The sequence below is a fragment of the Prinia subflava genome, chromosome 8, assembly GCF_021018805.1.
Source record: "Prinia subflava isolate CZ2003 ecotype Zambia chromosome 8, Cam_Psub_1.2, whole genome shotgun sequence".
NCBI lineage: Eukaryota > Metazoa > Chordata > Aves > Passeriformes > Cisticolidae > Prinia > Prinia subflava.
The window spans coordinates 21,949,621-21,971,153 of record NC_086254.1 but is presented as its reverse complement, the minus strand read 5'-3'; the positions used below and the strand labels follow the sequence as shown (position 1 = coordinate 21,971,153).

Below are 21,533 nucleotides of genomic sequence, written 5' to 3'. Positions count from 1 at the left end.
ATATCACCTTGCTCACCTGATGCCAGAGGATTTTAGCTGTTTTTTGTCTAGCCCTTGCCTGAGGCCTCAGCCTTGCCAGGGAACCAGACTTTGTAGGTTTAGCATGAAAACCCAGCAGCAACTGCAGAGCTTCTAGGGTGGGTTAGGCTTGTGGTCAGCAGAAGCCAAATGTGCTTCAAAAGAGACATGCTTTATCACCTCCTGTTTCATTTGTAGATGCTGGAAAGCTTCTTGGCCCTTTAGAAAATACACTACAAACTGAACAAGAATTCTCTTCCCAGTTATTTGACTTCCATTCCCCTCCACAAAAATAATTTGATTTGATTCAACATTATTTAAAAGAAACAGATATACAAAAAAGCAATGGTGCCTTTCCATTCCTGTATGGTGTGAATGGATTCCCTGGGTTACCTTTCCCAGGAGGGAGGGCTGAAATATCCTGACCCAGAAGCCTTCAAAGCAGACAAAGCAATACCTGCAGGATGACACAGCAATGTGGAAGTTAGGAACTTGTCATGCTGCCACAAGCCCAGCAGGAAGTACTGCCCAGTCCCTTCCAATGCTTCCCAAATCAGGGTGTTCCTCGTCCATTTCTCCAGGGCTCCTGCAGGCTCTCCAAAACCAGCAATGATATTTCCTCAGCTTTTTACCCCTTGTCTTGGGTTACAGTGTAGTGTGTTACCAAAAGTATGTGTTTTATCACTATCTTCATATGCTGTTAAAACCAGGTGGGACTGTACTCTTTATCTCTTCCATGACACATCCCTGAGAACTCCCTCTGGGGGATACCCCTCTGCTAAGGAGCCTTCAAGGCCTTACTGTATGACTCATAAAATTACACCATCCCATTGTGAAATGCTCCGCCCAGGGGGAGGGACCAAGCATTCCTACCTGGATATAATCTGCGCTTTGGAACACCACAGGCAGTCCTTACCTACTGAATTGACAGAGGACAAGAGCTCCATAACCGCCACTGGACCTTCAGAGCCTTCTACAGGATCACCGCTTCAACAGAACCACATGTATCACTTCAAGAAGACTGCAGCCATCATTTAATCAGACAGCTACCACCACCCTGACCAACAGGGTGTGAGGTTGTATCCTGACTCTGTCAGGTTAAACCAGCACTTCCTGCCTTTATTTTAATTTTCCTATTAAACTGTAGTTCTGACCTGGTATCTCCCATTGGTTTGGTTTCAAACTAGCACACCCTCTCTCCTCTGGTTCAATATAGCAGTTATTTCATAACCTATGTGACTCTAGAGATGACAATGTCAAGCTCCAAATACAAGTGTCTGGCTAACAAAATACAGAGGAACTGCACTTCAGCCAGCAGGACACACACAACACATTTTGATGCTTCATGAACTAAAATAAGGCAAGAAATACTAGGCAAGGCTTTTTCTTCTGCAACTAAAGGGCAGGCACTAGTGAGACTTGTGACAGGAGAAGAAAACTATAGTTCCCTAATGTTGGCCCAGGCTCACACAGGCATATGAGGTTTTTGCACGCCTGATTTATATAAATCAAATCACCAATGAAAAGCATAAAACTTATTCTATTACCTGTTGAACCATTCCATAAAAATAACAAGAAACCAAGCTGAGACAAAAGGTATTTGTTGACAAAAACAGGGAAATATCCTTCAAAAGCCACAGTGTTGGCTTCCTCTAAGAAATTAAACAAGAGTGCAAAAATTAAACATCCCGCAGATTTCAGATCAAAGAAGGTGTCTCATCTGCTTGGGTTTTGCACATCACCATGACAGGGCAGTTTGTGACCTGGGAGCTGCAGCCAGTAGAAAAAGCAGGTAATAATTTATAAACCCTGGTCCTGTAAGCTGATTTTGATCTGCTGCACTCTGAAGGTGCCCCAAAACCAGCATCAGAAACAAACTTCTGAAAACCTGAACCCTGCCTCAGAGGAATTTACAGCACTTGAGCTATTGTGTACTGGTTCCCTGGGAGGACATCCCTGTGGACAGTGAGGGCAGAGAAGCAGCATTTGCTTTCTCCACAGGTTTTATCTCCACACCTTGAGACATCCAGGGAAAGCTGGTACAGAAAGACTCACATAATCTCCGTTCCTGCCGTCTGATCAATGTATTTTAACTCATGGATTGGCACACACTTGAATGACTAGGAAATAGCTGCACGAGACAAGCTGGCCAAGGGATTCATATCAGTGAGCAGTTGCAGAGAAGAGCAGATTTATCCTTCCTATGTTTGTTCCCAAGACAAGAGTATACAAAACAGAGATAAAGTCAGAGCTCTCCTGTTTCATATGGAAATCCAGAGTATGAACAAGTCGCTACTCAACTTGCTCAGCTGCTCTAAGATACCATGACCATCTATTAGATTAAAACCATAAATAATTTTTAAAACTCAGACCAGTAGCATGACATTTACAGGGCTCCCTTCTCAAGCCTGTGCTCTTCAACATCCACATTAATGACTTGAACGCAGGACTTGAAGAAATACCAAGTAAGTTTGCTGTCTGCACTAAACAGGGAGGAGCTGTCGAGTCTCTCAGGGGCAGAGAGGGCCTGCAGAGAGACCTTGACAAATCAGAGAAATGGGCAAACACCAGCTGTGGGAAGTTCGAAAAGGGAGAGTGCTGGATTCTGCATATTGGAAGGGGCAACCCTGGATGTGTGGATGGTCTGGGGAATGAGGCTGGAGAGCAGCTGCAGGAAGGGACTTGGGAGTCCTGGTCCATCCAAGTCGAATATGAGTCAGCAGTGCCCTGGCAGCCAGGAGAGACATTTGTGTCCCGGGGGCATTAGGTAAAGCATTCCTGGTCAGGCAGGGGACTGTCCTGCACTGCTTTAGGGCAGCCTCACCTCCCTCAAGTGCTGGGGGCAGTTTAGGACACCACAATATAAAAAAGATATATGGCCACTAGAGAAGGGCCATGAAAATGGTGAAGGGCCTTGAGGGGAAGCTGTATGAGGAGCGGCTGAGGGCATTTGGTCTGTTCAGCTGGAGAAGACTGAGGTCAGACCTCACTGAGATCTTCAACATCCTTCTGAGGGACAGCAGAGGGGCAGCAACCAATCTCTTCACACTTCTGACCAGGGATAGGACTCGAGGAAATGGCTGGAGGTGTGTCCAGGGAGGGTTAGGCTGGGTATCAGGAAAAGGTTCTTCCCACAACGGGTGGTTGGGCACTGAACAGGTTCTTTAAGGAATAGTCACAGCCCCAAGGCCTCCAGAACTCAAGGAGGTTTGGACAACGCTCTCAGGCACAGGGTGGGATTGTTGGGATGTCCTGTGCAGAGCCAGGAGCCGGACTTGATCTTCGTGCATCCTTCCCAACTCAGTATATTCTGTTACTCTGTGACATCTAAAATACTGCTTGTTCTACTCTCAGGGCATTTCTCCTTAGCAAAACTCACTTGAAGTGATACCAGGCATGGAACAAGGCACTGAGGTCCTGGTTGTGCAGAATTGCATGACATGCAGGTAACCAGGAGATGAAGAGGCTCCAGCCCAAAGTCCACACACCTCATGGCTGAAAGGCAGTGGGTTTGAAGTACTTGCACTGGATCCACACCCGATACATTGTCATCTGTTTCCCACGGTTCACTTGCAATCGCCGATCAACCAGATTCTGGATTTTCTCTAGCCCAGCTGTGGTGAACAGATGATCTAATTCATCTGGAAGCAGAGAGAAGGAGACTGAGGAGACCTTTTCTTTAACTGATACCTCCTCACACTGAGGGCTAAGCTGAAAGATGGGCCAGAGGAATCCCATGGTCTCACCCTGGCAGGGAAATGATCAAACAGGACTTAACTACTTTACTAGGGGAGTTTAAGATCACAGTTTCTCAAGCTTCCCTTCTAGTAAAGCAGGAAATAATTATTTGGAGCACATGCAGAACCACAGACCTGACAAAGAAAACAGCAACACTTTCAAATATGGGTACTGCTTCTAGTAACCAAATAAGGAGCATCTTCTGGCAAGCTGGGACAGAGCCACTCCTCCCCCCTGCCCAGAGGAATTTCAGAGTCCGTAAGAGCAAAGAACAGGATTAGACCTATGCTTTTACTTATGTGTCAGTAAGATCCATGCTGCCTAGGCTGGATGGGAATGGGATTCATTAAGGTTAAATTTGGGGAAAAAAACCCCACCTTAAAACCCACACCCTGTTGGGGCCAAATTAAAACACTAGGAGCTCTTGAGGCTTCAACAGTTCCATTGGCAGGTATTCCTGACTAAGCAAATACGTCTCACAGTGCCCCAGCCCTGCTGAGCAGCAGAGCTTACTCCCAGAGGACATGGTTTGTCTGAAGTTTCTGTAGGAAAAGCCTGACAGGTCTCAACCTGTGCTCCTCTATCAGATGCTTTCCATTGTGACGTGTTTGCCAAACATGCATTCAACATTGATTTTGTTCTGCTAAACAAGACTTGTGAAGTGGGGAACAGTTCAGCCTGGCCACTGCTCTAGAACTGATTGTGCACAGGGGCCTGTAGTGGAGGGACTGGAGGGGCAAGCTGCTGATTAACTGGGGGAATAACAACTGCTAACAGCAAGCAGCAGCACTACTGGAGGGGCTGCCTCAGCTCCATGCTGAACCACACCCTTTTGATTTCCTTAGAGGAGAGCAGGAAAATTAAGGGAAGTTCTAAGTGGTATTCATCTCCCTCTATTATCTGCAGCCAATATACAAGGAGAGCTCCTCCAATCCCAAACCCCCCAGAGTAGCAAACACACCAGACCTCCTCTTAAAGGATTTTCCATTAAGGAATTGACCATGCTATTCTTGCACCAGGAGCTGACAAGCCCAGGTCACTGTTTAATTAGGAGATACTTAACATTTCAGAGTGTTCCAAGAAAGAGGCTGGAAAGGCTAGTGGCCAAACTGGAGGGCACAGGGACAAGAAGTGGTGAGGAGAGTCAAAGGGATGTTTTTTGATGGTAAGAGGCATGTTTCGGGCCTCCTACCTTGTGTGAAGAAGTAGACTCTGGTGCCATCACCTCTCACATAGAAGTTATCAGACAGACATTGACCTAAGGGCAAGACAGATATAAACAGTTACCAGTGATCACTTAAAAATCAACAATTGCCAGCGTGCATTGTGCTTTGGGGAATTAATCAGCTGCCTCCAAACAGAGCAGATACAGCTCCAAAGATGCGGCAGGAGCTCCCAGGGGAAAGGAAATACCTTTCTTAAATCGGAGTTGGGCGAGATCATAACGACCGTAATCTCGTAACAAGATCATTCCCCCTGGTTTCAGAAGGCGACTCAGTCTGGTCACAATGCACTGCATCCTGAGAGAAGAACAAACCAGGACTGCTCAACGTGCTGCAAAATCATGCTTGTTGCCTTCAAAAAAGATGGAATAAAGTTCTACATGTTTCAGCCTCATATAAAGAGCTACCCATAGCTAGCAGCATTCTGAGCTCTTCCAGACCATGGTGGGTTGATTTTACTTAGCCTCTATTTTTGACATTCCCCAATTTTGCTTTTTTTCCTACAAGGATAATATCCTGCCCCAGCAGGAATTAACTACTCTATTAACTAATAACAAAAGGATCTCCACTGGTTTCTGTAAAAAAAGTAATAAGTGAGCTTGAAGAGAAGTGTTGTGAAGTAAAACTAAAGGGAACAAAAAAAGAGACTAGTGTAGGTTGTAACAATTATCACACTAAGACCACAGCACTTTCCTTACCTTTTTTCTGAACCTGAACCCTTCCTTCTTGCCACCTCCCATGTGAGAAATTCATCTACCCTCTGAGCCTGAAAATACAGCGGAATACTTTCCAAAGCGAGTGCTCAGTATGGCTGGGGCTCAGAACAGTGACCCCAGAAACAATCACCTGCAGCCACTTAAAATCACCGTCCTCGCCAGAATTGGTTACAATAGCCAAATACCTGCAAATTTCATTTTCTGAGGCTTCATGGAAAACTGGACCACAATCAGAACAAACTTTAACTTTCCTTGATAGGTTATTATTAAAGAACGCTGGTGGCAGAATAATTATCTTCTGCAATCAGAAGGAATTATTAAAACTTACTTCTCTGGGAGAATTGCTGAGAGGACAAAGATAAGAATAACAATGTCAAGACTCTCCTCTGGCATTGGGAAAGGACTTTGGTCATTGCACAGGTCATGGACAAATGCAAAGCACCGAGAAGTATCATATTCTGCATTGTTCTGTATTTGAGGGAGAGAAATCAAAAACATTAGTAGCAGACCCTGATCTCAGTACTAGCTGGATTACATGGATTATTAGTATTATATGAAGTATTTTAACTTTCACATTATCAAGAGGTGTGTCCAGAGATTTGTTTCAACCTCACTGGACTTCTGTGTCAGGTATATTCCTTGGTCAGGCAAGGAAGAGGTGTGAAATGTGAAAAAAATATTTACACACAGGAGATTTACCAAGGTTTTGGTCTTGTTACAATCAGCACTGAAAAAAACTCCCAAACTGATATTGCAATTTTAAGGTCAGAATTTCCACTAACAGTGGTGAGAAATGAGAGATTTATACTGATGAACTGGAAACCTTTACATAAGTGAGAGTGTCAGGACACCTCTCTGCATCATTGAAATCAATTTTCATTTCACCTACAAGCAGATATTTCCTATACCACATTTTGGTTGCCTAAAGTTACAGTCTTAAAAATCAGATGTAGACGTCTTTTAGAAATTGCATGTTTTTTTAAAGCTGCTGCTACAGATTGCAGAAGCATCTACAAACAGTGTTTGTGTCATATCCAGAGGAGGAAATGGATGCTGACTCTGGTGCTACGCTCCCCTCTCATCTCAGGAAGTGACTGACTGCATTTGATACTTCATATATTCGCAATTCTGCCTTGATCTGAAATTTATTAATGGTATTTGTCTTCTGACTACATCCCAGCCTCCTGCTCCACAAACATGATCACTCCTCAACTGCCTGTGCAGAAGTAATCAGCCCATGTTCTCAGAACTGTGGTGACAATAACACACACACAAACCAAAACCAGCTTCAGTTCCTGTTAAAAAATAGCCTGAATGTTTTCAAGGTTCGAGTTTGTTTTCAAGTTACTCAGCTAAAAGAACACTGCACTGAGAAAAGTACTGCCAACCACAGAGGAAGAAAATCTGGCTGACTTGTTTGCTGCCAATGTAACATTTTGATAACTTTTACTTTCCTAATTTCTACAATCTTTGATGGCTCATTTTCCAGATTTCCCAGTGTAAGGGTAAGCACCAGGGCTGGCTACAACCAGAAAGCTGCCAGCACAGCCAGAGAATCACTAGCAGCTGGAATAGATTTGCATTAATGGGTGATTGGCCCCAGATACTTCCCACATTTTCATAAGTCACCATTGAGATTACCTGGACAAGATCCACAGCTGTTGTAGAAAAATCACAGCAATAAACAAACAGGCCTGGGTCACTGCAATAAATCAAAGAAACTCATCATTTATATCGAGGAATTGAGGAGTGTCTCAAATGCACAAAGCCCAGAAATCCTGGGCTTTAGTTTCTGTGCAAAATCTGGTGGATTCCATTGCTCCTTTATGCCCATTATTCTCATATAGGACTGCTTCCTTTTCTTTTTGGATCTAAAACCATGGCCTTCCAAGCTCAAAACAGAATAATCTGGAGCTGCAGATGGCAAAAATACCATTTGCATGTGGCTTTTCTCTGAGATTGTCTAAACTAGGAACACATGAAACATTTTCCCAGTTGTTTTTCAGAGGCTGGTATCTCATGCAGGTAAAAGCCTTCATTACTTCACAGATTCCCAGAATGGTTTGGGGTGGGAGGAACACTAAAGATCATCCTGTCCCACCCCTGCCATGGGCAGAGACACCTTCCACTAGACCAAGGTGCTCCAAGCCCTGTCCAACCTGGCCTTGGACACTTTCAGGAATGGGGCAGCCACAGCTTTTCTGGGCAACCCATGCCAGAGCCTCCCCACCCTCACAGGGAACAATTTCTTCCTAATATCCCATTTATCCCTGCCCTCTGGCAGTGGGAATCCATTTCCTCTTTTTATTACTTACTTGTTGGTTTGTAAAATTGGGAAGACTGTATTCCCAGCCCCACAGCCAACCTGCATAAACAGAGCAGAATATACAGTGAAAATAATTCCTTCATCACTCCATGCAGATAATTTTCAATCATCTGTCTACAGCCATGGAATGAAGATCAACTCATGAGTAAAGCTGAGCATGGCAGTGACCATTCTTAAGTGTCCCTGCAAGATCTGAGTGGGTTAAGGTCTGAGGAACAGGAGTACAAGTGTGGGAAATCACTAAGCAAGTTCTTGTCAAAATCTTAATAACAAGCTATACATTTTTACTCTTTTGAAAGCTGTTTTTGCTGGAAACCAGTATGAGTCACTGAAGCACTGGCAAAGGCCATGGATGAGTTATATTCACTTCCATAGAAAATCAAAGCAAGAGAGAAATTACATCTGCTTTACTCTACTCCTTCTGCTTGTTCCCATTTGAAGAGATGATGGCTCACACAACTGGATTTGGAAAATTTGCCTCTGGATATTTAAAGAATAAGAAAAATTGAAACAGACCGAGCAGAAGACACAACAGAGGATTTGTAGTAATAGATTTTAGTTAAACTGCTTAGGTGACATAAGAATGGCACATTGAGAATACCGAAGTCTGAGGAAATCTTAAAAGTGTCAAATTCAATTTAAAAATCAGAAGGACAGTTCATACTAACTCTCCCTGGAAGGGAAGGACTTTCATATAATATTAAGTATTAAACAAATCCAGTAATGTCTACAGTGAACAACTAGAGGTGGCAGAGCAAAAGGTCACAACCAGCTGTCTGCAGTCCAATATTTATAATCGCCAGAAACTTCTCTGGGACAAAGCCTGTATCAGTCTGGGCTTTCCTGTTATCACAAGGGCCCTAAGAACAAACCCAAGAGCATCTTTACATTCCTGGTTTCACTGCTTTGTTTCACACCTCCCAAGGCAAACAGGAGCCAGCACAAACATACAAAAGATAAATGACAAGGGAAAGCTTTACACAGCATAAACAAATCAACTTCTTCAAAAGAGGACTTTCAAATGCTTGTTTGAACATCAGATAGCAATAGTTTTGTTTTTAAACTTGTAAACTCCTTATTGTCCTTGTGCTCTACCAATTCAGCATCTGAACCAAAAGAATCCCAACAGGTAAGTTCAATTCTAACTATCCTCTGATTTTTGCAATTACTGATGAAGGTAATCATCACTTGCTGTTTAGCAGTGATACACATTTTTATGTCCCAGTTACACTGACACAAGGGAGGCTTTCTTGTGTGACTTTGATTTACATCTCTTACCTCTAATATACGGTAAGATGCAGCTGATCCTGGGTAATCCCCATCACTCTGACTCAGCTCACTGTCTTTCCGTGCAGCCAGCTCCTCTTTGTGGCCTGCAGGTGGGCTTTTTATCAGGTTTAACTGACTCTCTGTCCTGGTTTCCAATGAGCAATGGCCATTATCACAGTTTCCCAGCCCTTTATTGTTGGATTCTTCTGTGTTGCTAAATCCATGTATAGAATCTTCATTTTGGCTTGAGTTCCTGTTAGATGCCAGCTCAGGAAATTCAGTGAACAGCCAGTGCCTGTCCTTGAAGAAGCCATTTTCGTGGATTTTATAGAAGTCATCCCAGTATTTCTTAGCATTCACCTCATATTCCTCTGTGAACACAAGTAAAAACATCACCAGGCATCAAATCAGAAGGTCTCAGGGTTTAATCAGTTCAGAGAGTGAGGGATCACTGCAGATATCTATGCATCAACCTGCCGCAATAAGTGAGATTATTGACTGAAAACCACCTGTATTTAAATTTGCAATCCCACATAAACACTCAGCCTATGTCTCCAAAGTCACTTTGTTAGGACTTACAAAGGGGAAAGAGAGAAGAGGAGACTCTGCCTCCTGGTAGGATTCAAAGGAAGCTGGCAACAGAAAAAGCCTCTTTGAAGGAGACTGGAATGAAGAAATCCAGGTTTTACTTCCATCTCTAACACTAACTTTTTCAGTTCACTGGAACAATTAATTTGGAGCCTGGTGACATTAAGTGTCAAGCACAACTCTTAAGGTATTTTGTGGCAGCTGCCTGGAGCTGAAAGCTCCTGTCCAACACAGTGCTCCTATTTTCAGGTGGAGAAACAGAAAAATTAGTCAACTCTCCAGGTCCGGCAGGAAGCTCAGTTCGAATTTATGCAGTCCTCCATGTACCAGGACAGCATGTTTTCGACGCTTGGCTGCAGTCCAGTCCAGATAACTTTGCTTTCCATAGTTCTGTGTGTGTCAGAGCATCACACATTTACAAACTAGAACAAAAGAAGGGGGTCAACAGTGACCACTGCATTAAAGTACCAGTGGAGAGCTAAGATGGACGGGTTCAGGATGAACAGAATTAATTTGCCAGCAGCATTTTCACATCAAATGGGTCATTCCAGAAGTAAGATGAGTATTACAGGGAGCTGGAATAGCTTTTACAAAGGCATGATCAAGTGAAATTTGAGTCACCTGAAAACTTATTTCCACACACTTTCACAGATTTGAGATCAAGTACAGTCTAGGGGAACTATTTCTTCCATGGGAAGCTACTAATCCAAGCGACTTTCTATGACTTCATCAATGTGATGAGTTCTCTGTCCTGGGAATTAACACCTAATTATAGCATCCTATGCTTGGAATCACCTAGAGACATTGACATCTATGGCCAGAAACCCCAATTACATTCCAATAACAAGTAATTTCTCAACCATCTTTGCATGGCAACAAGTGCATTACTGAATAAAAACGATTGGAGGGCATTATTAGCTGAACTGCTGTTTATTTATTAGTCTTACTGAAGAACATAAAACTGTTTCAAAGTGAGACAGTAAAGTGAACTCAGAACACCTGGAAAAATATGTAGCCTCAGCCAAATATAGACAAAAACGGCTTTAACAAAGAAGCACTAAGTCACATGTCTATTTTTAGTAGGATCTATCCCTGCAGAACAAAGAGCTATTTATAAAAATAATCTCTTTACCTCAACTATAGGGATTTTCTCCTTGTAAGAAGCCTGGTTCTTAAACCCCAAGCTGGAGGAAACTTTAATATCTGATATTAGACACAAGCAGTAAGTTTGTGCCATGATCTCACTGTAGGTCACACTGAGCAGGGCCAGGTCAGTTCACTATTTGCATGGAAGAAGTCAATGACTGCCAATGCTAGAAGAAGTGCTACTGATCCAAACCCTGGCATGCTCTGTCCTGAACTGTCTTTCTCCCATGTACTAGCAGGAATATGCAAGGCTTCTGGGGCTGAAACACTCCTTCACCTAACAAAAATACAAATCCTGATTCCTGCTCATCTCCAACAATCCCATGACAGCCTGACTGCAGTGGAATGCTTACCTGAGATGCTGGGACAAAATTCCAGCCCAGCCATTTTGGATTGCCCACATTTTTGCCACATTACACTGGTGAACAAGACATTGTGCTCTTCCTTCATTACACTAGTGTAATATTCTGTGGGATGCTGTTGAAGGGCTGCTATACTCCAAACCACATGTGGGGAAGCTTTATTTAAAGCTCATTTACCTTGGAGCCTGGTGTTTTCAAAGGCCTGAATAAAGGATCAGTAATAATAAAAGTACAAAAAATTAAGGACCAGCTGACAAAGATTATACAAGAAACATACTTAAGTGAAAATATGACCATGTAAATTTTTCAGTAAGACTTCCAGCCAAAAAACTTCACATCATACTTGTTTCAGGCCCTTTTTGGGATATTAGTTCACAGTGCCATTGGTGTGCAAGGCAGATTCCTTCACAGACTTTCCTGATAAGGACTCCTGACTTTCTGCTCACCTTTGAAAGTACACCCCCAAAGCAAAGCCCAGACTCACCCCTTCACTCTGCAAAAGAAAAGCGAACAAAAGTAACTGCTCACAAAGACCAGAAGAGAATCAGAGACCTCCTGAATTGCAAGGGGGTTAATTATGGAGCCTCAAAAGGAAACCAAGAAACTTGCACTTCGTTCTTTCTTTTCCCAGCCAGAAGACACATCTTCCATACACCTACAGAGCTTCCCTCCCTCTTCAGAACAAATCCAAACATCCCCAAGAAGTCCACAGAATAATACAGCCATAATGACCAATACTCTGCCTTTGTTCTCCTCTTCAGACATCCTGATTCTCAAACTATCAGACCCTTCAGGCACGTTTGCCTGGGCTGCTTTCCCTACTTTCCAGCCATCCCATTGTTTCCACATTCTTCACAGTGAATAGCAACCATCAACATTTGACTGGCCTCCATTGTTCAGTCTGGGAAATACATCATGGAGCTCTGACAAACTGCTCCAACAGCAAATTGCTCCACAATTTCCTAGTTGCATATAGGTTCTCAAAGCATGACAGACAGCACCCTTTAATGCTAACCAGATTTTAAAATGAACTCAACACAATGGGCATCACAATGGAAAACTGCTGGATACTTCTAGAAGTCCAAGAAATTAGGAGGGCTACTCTTTGGTGTAATTAAATTTGCTATTGTGAGCACAACTGGAAGTGTCTCAATAGTTCCAGTAGTGCTCAGTATCGTCTTATGGGTGACACACTCGATTTAATTTGAACAAAAGGAGCACATCCACCCTAGAGCTCGGCAGGGTATAGTAAGATCATGATCAGACAGGTTTCTTACCACACCACAGAACCATTTCACCATCATTTGAAGGACTGGATGATCTCTACCAGGTGTAGAAGAAATGCATTATTAACCATCTCAGAATGACTTCAACTATGACTTAACCACAGAGCTGAGCACCTTGAGCTTGATTCAGAGACAGGTAAGCTCTGCATTTTGGATTGTTAAGTATCCTTTAAATCAAATCAAATCAAAACTTTGGAATCCCTTTGCTATCTATCTGAAGATAAACAATCAAGATAAAGTAATTTTTCTTTCTCTGAAGAAACTGTTCTCATGCAGTTTATTCACTCCGTAGATATAGATATGGACACTATCAGATCCTTTAAAGAGAAAATCAGCTCAGGGCTCACTCCACAGGAAGCCAGCAAAAAGAGACTGGCTACTAGCAGCTAAGCTTTAAAGAGCAGAAATAAGCCGAGGCAACAAGTCTACGCTCAAAGAGGCTTGCTGACAACAAACACTAACAAGTATTTATAATATGCAACATGACAGAGAAGCTCAACCCAATCTGACTCCTCCCAAACAGGAGGAGCCTCTAGTGAAAACAGAAAAGTCACAGAGAGCTAAATTAAGAACAGAAAGATTCCTCCTCCTTAATTTCCCATTATCACACATGTGTTAATGCCTTCTGAGTGACTGGCAGAGGGGGAAGGGGGGAACTGATGATGTTCTGATGTGGCTCTTGCCAGACTGTTCCATTCCTGGCACAAAGCTAAGACTCGCATGAGGATACTCTCCATAAGTACCTTGTTTATCTTGTGGCAATAGTTGTGAGCTGTTCTCTTGAACTTTACTCCTGGCACTGGCTTCCTGCTCTTCTGACCATTCCACATTATCCCTGTTGTGAAAAATAAGATGAACTAGAGCTAAGCATGGTAGGACAAAGACAGAGGGAAAAAGAAAGGTCTGGAGTGCCCTCCAAATGGACAGGGGTGCAGGTGTGATCCCCAATTCCAGCCCAGCACCAGCACAACAGCCTAGTGAGCACATGCAGGTCCTAGCCCTGAAAGAACTCATGGAATTGCAAACAGAAGGGACCCCAAATTTGTCCCATTTTGGATGCTCAGTCAAATTTAAAGGATATAGATCCTTGCTAAAACCATGAGAGCACTCAGCACAAAATGACATAGTCTTTCCCAAGCTAAAACAAAAAAGGCACTTGGGTTATTTGGAAGGTAACTGTTAAATTAAATCAAATTATGAGAAAAATATGCAGGAAGCTTTAAAGCATCAAGAATTACTAATAACTTCAATGCACATACAGAGTTATGCAGTCAATAAAGTGATTCATTTGGCCTTTTTTCATTAAAACAAGTGAATGAAAAGCAGAATACAAGGCCCAACTGCTGTTCTTGTCTCAGAAGGAATTAGTCTTTTGACTTTAATTCACAAAACCAAGTCTTAAGTGTTAAGTCTGTGAAAAAACAGACTGCTAAGATTTTGCACAGGAAAACAAAGGATACGCTTTTGTAACCTACCTTTTGTATAGAATAGTCCCAGAAGGAATGACAGGCTGACACATATAAATATTACTTAATTACGAATTAAATACGCCCGATTCTTAACAAGGTATAGCAGCCACAGACCAAAAGTGGATCTATTTACCCCCAAAATGCAAAATATCTTCAGTTCCCAGCAAAATAGAGAATTTGGATATTTAACTGACTTAAAACAATTTCTGTATCCAAATAAAGAGCTCCTGTTCCAAGCACACACCTGGCACAACCTCCCTGAAGAAATGACAGGTTATGGATTTCTGTCAGCAAGTAATTTACCTTTACTCACCACAGCAATAAAACAATTGCTACAACCACGGAGCCTGAGGAATGCTATTGCTTCAGGAGGGGTTAAGAATAGCTCAGAACTCCCCGCTGATCAGTCCTGAAGGCTCAGAACACCTTGGCGATCAATCCCAAAGGTTCAGGAGCTCCCAAAGGATCGGTTCCCAAGCCTCAGCTTTCCGCAGGGAGCAGTTCCAAGTGCTCAGGACCGCCTGGGGCTCATACCCAAAGGCGCAGGAGCCCCTGGGCATCAGTCCCCCCTGCTCAGGACCCTGCAGGGACCAGTCCCGAAGGCTCAGGAGCCCCGGGGACCAGCACTTCCGAGCACCGGCCGCATAGGGCAGTGCCTTGCCCGCGGATGCCGGTCCCGGCCAGGCCTGCAGTCGCTGTCCGGCCGCCAGCCCTACACCCACGGCTCCCTCAGCGCGCTCCGCGCCCTGATGGCGTCTCTCGAGGCGCGTCCTGAGACGAGGGCGGTCACCTGGGTCAGGGCCCCGTGAGGCGGAGCGGGCAGGTTGGGGCTGGCCCATTAGACAGCGCTTGGTCACAGACATGGCAAATTGAGAGGCGACGGCGAGCCCGCCCCGGCCACCCCCACCCCACCGCCAGGCGCGGGACGGCACCACAGGGCAGCAGCACCCCCGGGCAGCTCACGGGGATTTGCAGCGGGCAATGGCGGCAGCCCTCACCCACCAGGCATTGTGCTGGAAAAGCCGGGCGGGGTCGGTGAGGAGCCGCCTCCCGAAAGGCCGCCGTTCCCGCGCCTCGCCGGGCGCCGCCATGACGGGCCGGCCGGCGCCGGAAGCGGAAGCGGTGCCGCGCGGTCCGACCCGAAGGAGGACTGCAGGCGGCGGTCACGGGGGAGGGCGGTCAGGTGAGGCCGTGCCGCGGGAAATGTCGGGAAAGGACCCCGAAAAGGCCTTTCCTGGAATTTATCCCGCATTTCAACGAGTCCCGGAGTGGGACAGGCTGGAAAGGAACACAGGGGTTCGTCTGATTCAGTCTTCCTGCTCCAGTAGTGTCATTCCAGAGTACATGGCACAGAACCCCAGAATGGGTTGGGTTGGAAGGGACCAGACATTAAAGCCCATCCTCTTCCACCCCTTGCCATGACCAGGGACAACTTCCATCAGCCCAGATGGCTCCAAGCCCTGTCCAGCCTGGCTTGGACACTTCCAGGGATCCAGGGGCAGCCACAGCTGCTTTGGACAACCTGTGCTGGTCCTGCCCACTGTCACAGGGAAAAAATTCTTCCCAGTATCTCATTTAACCCTACTCTTTCAAACTGAATCCATTCCCCCTTGTTCTCTTACAATGAGGCTTAATGGGTTCAAATTCAAAAGATTTGAATGGATTGTCCAAGACTGCCTCTAGACAGTTCTGGAGTATCTCTAGCAATGAAAGCTCAACACCTCTGGGCAATCTGTTCCAGTGCTTGGTCACTGCACAATGAAGAAGTTCTTCCTCATGTTCAGGTGGAACTTCCTGGGCATCCGTTTCTGCCTGTTGTCTCTTGTCCTATTGCTCAGCACCACTGAGCAGAGTCCAGCTCCATCTTCTCAACAGCCCTTTAGACATTTATTTATTTGGCCTTCTGGGAACAGGGAAGGAAGATGAAGGAGGAAAGAGGGAAGTTGAGGAGGCCACCAGGTTGATCCAAAGGATGAAACACCTCTTGTACAAGGAAAGGCTGAGAGAATTGGGATTGTTCAGCCTGGAGATGAGAAGCTCTGAGGTGAGCTAATTGTGGCCCTTTCCAGTACCTGAGGGAACCTGAGGGAGAGAGACTATTTACAAGAGCCTGGTGTGACAGGACAAGGGGGAATGGCTTCACATTACAGGGGACAGGGTTAGATGGGATAATGTAAGAAATTCTTCCCCGTGAGGGTGGAGAGGCCCTGGCACAGCTGTGGCTGCCCCTGGATCCCTGGAATTGTCCAAGGCCAGGCTGGATGGGGCTTGGAGCAGCCTGGGACAGAAGGTACTCCTGCCCATGGTAGGGGTGGCCCTGGGTGGTCTTTAATGTCCCTTACAAACCATTCTCGGATTCTGTAGTTTTGCCTGCAAAGGCAGGCACAGGGTGATGCACCGCTTTCCAAAATTTTATTGGGCTTCTTTCTGCGACACTTGAGGGAGTCTCCATCCATCCATTCACACTTGCTGGTCCAGTCTCTGAGCTCCTGCGGGTGGCAACCAGAGGACGACAGAGGGCGACATTGGCTTGTGAAACAGCCCAGCCCCACTCAGCACCAGCTACTGCACCCAGGGCTTTGGAGGGACCTGCTGCCTGGGGGGTGTAAGCTGCACAGGGGTGTGACATGCCCACGGTGGCACTTCCAGCAGTGCCTTTGCAGAGCAGATGGCAGCCGTGCAGATGCTTCTGGACGTGCAACCAGATATAAAGTTCTTCTGGAAATCTCATCTTGGGGCCCATGTGTTTTGTGTATGTTGTTAAATAAGGCACAAATAACCCCAGCAGAGAGGAGCACTTCCCTCTCTATCCCACAGAGGCATCTCACCTGATAATCTGAAACAATTCTTCACGGGAAGAGTTGCCAATTTCACCCATTTCCCAAATGCTTTGAGGTAGAGGATTCCTCTGGTAATCAAAACTGCCCGAGTAATTTTTCCTCTGGGCTGAAGAGGAGAAGAGTGGTCAGAGCTGTGACTGAGCTTTGTCCTTCTTTCACAGAGCTCGAAGGGAGCATAGATCTCAGCAGCCTTGTGAAGATTTGGACAAGGTATACCATGGGGATCCATCCTCATTTTTCACAGTGCTGGTTAGGTATCTGGCAGGGAGGACAATTCCCTGCTATTTATCATTAGCCAGAAAAGGTAAGGTGGACTCTTTCTGTGTCCCATCTGGTAAGAGAAGAGCTTGGCCTCTGCTCTTGTAGCCAGGAACATCTGAAACAAACTGGGAAAAGGGAAAAAGTGAGAATCTGGACTAAGTCCAGGGGCAGAAATCCCCATCATAGCATGATGACTCCGTGGCACCTGGAGATACAAAAATAAGGTATTAGACTCTGCTGAGACAGGGGAGGGTGATTTTACTGCTGGAGGAGACATCAGTCCCTGACCACAAGTGAATTACTTCCATGTTTATCCCATGTGAGTGGGAACCACTGCAGTATTTTAAGGGAATCAGTTGCCTCATGTTAACATCACATTCTTGTTATCTGACAAACACAGTACAGGCATGCAGGAGGCTTTGAACTAATCTGTTGGTTTCCAAAGATTTCTAGGCTTCCTCCAGGGAAAATGACCTTAGATACCTAGCCTTACCTTCCTCTGTCCTAAGGCTTCCAGCTTTCCTTGCTGGCCAGGTGAGCCCTGCTGGCTGTGGAGCCCAGGATGGAGTTGAGGTCCTGGTTAGTGTCACCTTTGTGCCCTAGGAAAGCGCCTAGGCAATGTTTGAGTGGAGCAGGGAGTGTTGCCAGCAGCTGGGACAAGCTCTCCAGGGAGATTTCAGGCTTTGGGAGTGATGGCAAAAGGGCAGTTGGAGAGACTCCATCCACAGAATACAGACTTGACACCTCCCATGGCTCTGGGGTCAAGTTAATCTCCTCTGTGACCAGGTCAAAGCCCAGATTATCCACAATGGTTGTGCCCTCTATAACAAGAAAGTGTTGGAACACTCCCGTGCCTGTTGCCAGTCAGCACAGAAAAACTTGCCACAAAGAGGTTATTAACAATAATAATAGTGATTCCTTTGCCTTTCACCCACTCCTTCCATCTCAGGATGTGAAGAAATGTAGCCATAAATGAAATGAAACTTCCATCTCTCCCAGCAGGGTTGGATGCTGAGGCCAAGGAGGATTAAATTACCTTTCCATGGCCACTCATCACCTGCTTCAGTGCTCCACCAAGCGTACAGACACAGCCCCTTCTCCTGTGCCCCGCTGAGGGGTGGCACTACTGAGACACACTGAGATCACACTGTGCCTCTCTGCCATGTAATGCAAAGCAAAGATTCAACCCAAGATTGAGGGGAGTGCAGAAATAGAGAGAATTTAAGGTACGCTGAGTGCATGCCGTGTCCCATGCCAGAGTGACCCAAAGAGAGTTGCAGAGACTCAGCAGCCTCCTTGTGCTCCTGCCGCTGGGCTGCTGAAGGAGAGGACAGGCAGGAGCAGAGAGAAAGGAGGGGAAGGCCAGTCCCCTCCTGTGGTGTGTCCCGAGCTTCCTGCAGGTCCTTGCTGGCTAAGGGGATAGATTGAATCTGCACTGTGGATGTCAACCATGTCCCCAGGGCTATGGGGGAAGGTAGAGTTAGTCAGTGGGGAGATACCATAGAGTCATGGAATGGTTGGGGTTGGAAGGGATCTTAAAGACCATCTCATTCCATCCCTTGCCATGGGCAGGAACATCTTCCACTAGACCAGGTTGCTCCAAGCCCTGCCCAACCTGGCCTTAGAACCTTCTAGGGATCCAGGGGCAGCCACAGCTCCTTTGGGCACCCTGTGCCAGGGCCACCCCACCCTCACAAGGAACAATTTCTTCCCAATATCCCATCTAACCCTGCCTTCTGACAGTATGAAGCCATTCCCCCTTGTCTTGTGACTCCAGGTCCTTGTAAAAGAGTGTCTCTGCATCTTTCCTGTTAGCTCCTTCAGGTACTTCAAGGCCAGTTAGGTCACTCTGAGGCTTTCTTTCTTCAAGCTGAACAATCCCAATTCTCTCAGAAAATATGTTTGAGGAAGGGAAGCCTAAAATACAACAACCTAAATTATTCTTAGATTTTGTGCTGAGGGAAATGCAGCATTGTTGCCATGAATTTTCCTGGTTTGCTGAGCGTTCATATTAAAGGAGAAACGTGCAGTTTCTCACGCTGGTGAATTGTAAACACAGGACCATGTTTTGTAAATACTGGCAATGTTATGAATTCTTTCTCCAAGACAAGGGGAGGTTGAATGACAGCCTCCTGGACCAATGTGACAGGAGAGGTGGCGATACCCTTCTCCAATCCATGGTCACCTTGACACAGATATATAATGGAAAAATAAACTAAGGGCAGGGTCTTCTGCCCTGCTGCTGTTGATGCACCCAGATCTGTGTCCCCAGTCTGTTTTCCTGGTTGGGCCTCCACGGTGATACAGCATTTTGGCTTTTTGTTTTTAATTTCAACTCTGTCTTCTCTTCTTCTCCAAATCTTAGGTTTTCTGCCCAGCAGATGCTCCTGATCCTGAACTATCCCAGAGTGCTGGTGTACTCACCATCCACAGCCATGTCCTTCAGTACCTCCTGGAGATTCTGTTCTGGAAAGTGGATTTCTATTGAGAGGGTTGGGACTTCAGCACTCCAACACTGACTGACCTGCTTCCCTGGAATGAATGGGGACATGTGTTTCATTTTTGAAAACAGAGACTCAGAAAACCTCATTCTGGGTTGTGAATCAGACAAAACACACCTTTTGTCATCATCGGGCTGCATTAGAAGTGCTTTGCTTATTTTTTGGATTTATTAACAGAAAACAATTTACAACAGGAGTTGATGGGGTCCAAGGAAAGACAGCACTTCAGCACTTCCAGGAATTAAAGTGGCAGTAAAAAGAATCCTGACCTTAAGTGTTGCACTGTAGGAGCTGTGTAAGTGGGATGGGTTGCAGGGTGTCCCCACTCCCCGGAAACCTCCGTGAAGCAAATGTCCCTGTCTAACGTGGGAGATGACCGCTCAGCAGCCCAGAAGGTGGAAAGCTTGGGCTGAGCACGTCGAGACACCACCATCTAGTGGTGCGGGACTCCAACAGCCTCCATGCAGACCGCAACTCGCACGTTCTGCACGCTCGAAGCTACTACCACTCCCAAATGGCTTCTTCCAGGGAGCTGAGAGCAACCACGGAGTCCACGCCCTGCCGCAGGAGGGACCTCTGGCTGCTCCCTCTCCTCTACGCCGGCTGGCACAGCAACACTGCCTTGATTTTGGGGACAAAAAGCCACTCCAGACTCCCAACAGCTGCTCCTTGTGGTCGTGGGCTTGATCCTGCAAATAGCCATGCCCCCTGGCATCAAGGGGCAGTGAACTGGGATAAACTAGGTCTCACCTCATCGCATAGCTCCATAGGAAATGGAAGTCTCCTGCCTGAATGGCATATGTGGAATCGTTTGGGTTTCTCCAGTGCAAGCAGCCCCAGGTAGCCGGGGGGGGTGCTCATCCTGCTTCTTCAAGTGGCAGCCCAGCTCTGCCTTTGCCATTACCTCAGCCCACTGGCAAAATGCTCCTCCTGTGGCTGAACCCAGCTGGGCCCACCACAGCCCAAGCCCAGATCCCACCCAGGTACTGGACCCACTGAGGCCCTGTCTGGCACAGCTGGGGGCAATGAACACTGCCCAAGGTGCCTGAATGCACCCTGTGAAGGTGCCTGAATGCACCCTGTGTAGGTGCATTCAGTGTGGGTTGGGAGCACCTGGTATCCCAGAGTGTGTTAGGGGTGTCAGAGACCCAAGCAAACAGGATGTGGCATGCTGGGGTTCACTCCACTTGCATGAGAGTGAGGTACTACCAGTACCACAGTCTGCAGTGGGCTTTGGCCCACCCTGTGCCCCCTGAACTTGTTATTGATCCTGAGGAGGGAACCAGTAACAGAGCAGAGACCCCTATTGGGGGCCCACAGCCCTCCTTGCCCTGGTTCTGCCATTCCTCAACCCATCTCATCTCAAACGACCTCCCCTAGTTGTGCTGCAGTGTCAGGGGCTGCCCCCAGGGCAGAAACCTGGGCACAGGCTGGGGACAACACTGATAGTAGTCTGACTGTTTTTTGGTTTTGGATTTTTTAAAATATTATTATTATTATTATTATTTATTTTTGTGATGTGACTCACTGACACTCTGGTGCTGCCCATCTATCCCCAGCCCCCCTCCAGGGCTCAGCACCAGAACCCACCCAGCACCAATCCTTGTCCCTGCTCCCACAGTGCTGGGACAGGCCAGCCAGGGAACAGAGACACAGGGCCACCACCAGCTCAGTCAACAAGCTGCTGGGGCCCTTGGGACCAACGCCACACCAGGAACAAGGTCACTGTTGCTTTTTTGGGCAATTGAGGGGAATTCAGCCATTGTGCTCTGGCAGGGCAGGGACCAGGC

At 46.2% G+C, this 21,533-nt stretch overlaps 1 protein-coding gene and 1 long non-coding RNA gene across 3 annotated transcripts; one reads left to right on the top strand and one right to left on the bottom strand.

Annotated features, from left to right (window-relative positions):
- Positions 1 to 1,603: 1,603 nt before the first annotated feature.
- On the bottom strand, positions 1,604 to 15,573 carry LOC134553937 (tRNA N(3)-methylcytidine methyltransferase METTL2-like). Of its 2 annotated transcripts, XM_063404114.1 has the most exons (9): positions 15,144 to 15,298; positions 13,416 to 13,507; positions 9,300 to 9,661; positions 8,011 to 8,060; positions 7,337 to 7,397; positions 6,024 to 6,163; positions 5,170 to 5,276; positions 4,949 to 5,014; positions 1,604 to 3,659 (listed from the first exon to the last, which is right to left on the bottom strand). In XM_063404114.1, the coding sequence occupies exons 1-9, from the start codon at positions 15,230 to 15,232 to the stop codon at positions 3,508 to 3,510; spliced, it is 1,119 nt and encodes a 372-aa protein (XP_063260184.1). In that variant the 5' UTR covers positions 15,233 to 15,298; the 3' UTR covers positions 1,604 to 3,507. The 2 variants fall into 2 exon arrangements, with proteins under 2 accessions (XP_063260184.1, XP_063260183.1); XM_063404113.1 differs by lacking the exon at positions 13,416 to 13,507 and having other exon boundaries at positions 15,144 to 15,573.
- LOC134553940 (uncharacterized) lies at positions 15,192 to 21,387 on the top strand. The gene is made up of 3 exons (XR_010081171.1): positions 15,192 to 15,324; positions 17,143 to 17,191; positions 19,608 to 21,387. It is a non-coding gene; the product is annotated as an uncharacterized LOC134553940 (long non-coding RNA).
- The last annotated feature ends 146 nt before the right edge of the window (positions 21,388 to 21,533 follow it).

Bases quoted from the DNA above. Each gene is read 5' to 3' on its own strand.
- LOC134553937 (XM_063404113.1), bottom strand. From the start codon at position 15,393: ATGCGGGATAAATTCCAGGAAAGGCCTTTTCGGGGTCCTTTCCCGACA. The intron at 5,015-5,169 runs GTATTTCCTTTC...TCTTGCCCTTAG, and splicing joins CCAACTCCGATTTAAGAAAG to GTCAATGTCTGTCTGATAAC. The intron at 3,660-4,948 runs GTAGGAGGCCCG...CTCTGCTTCCAG, and splicing joins AGTCTACTTCTTCACACAAG to ATGAATTAGATCATCTGTTC.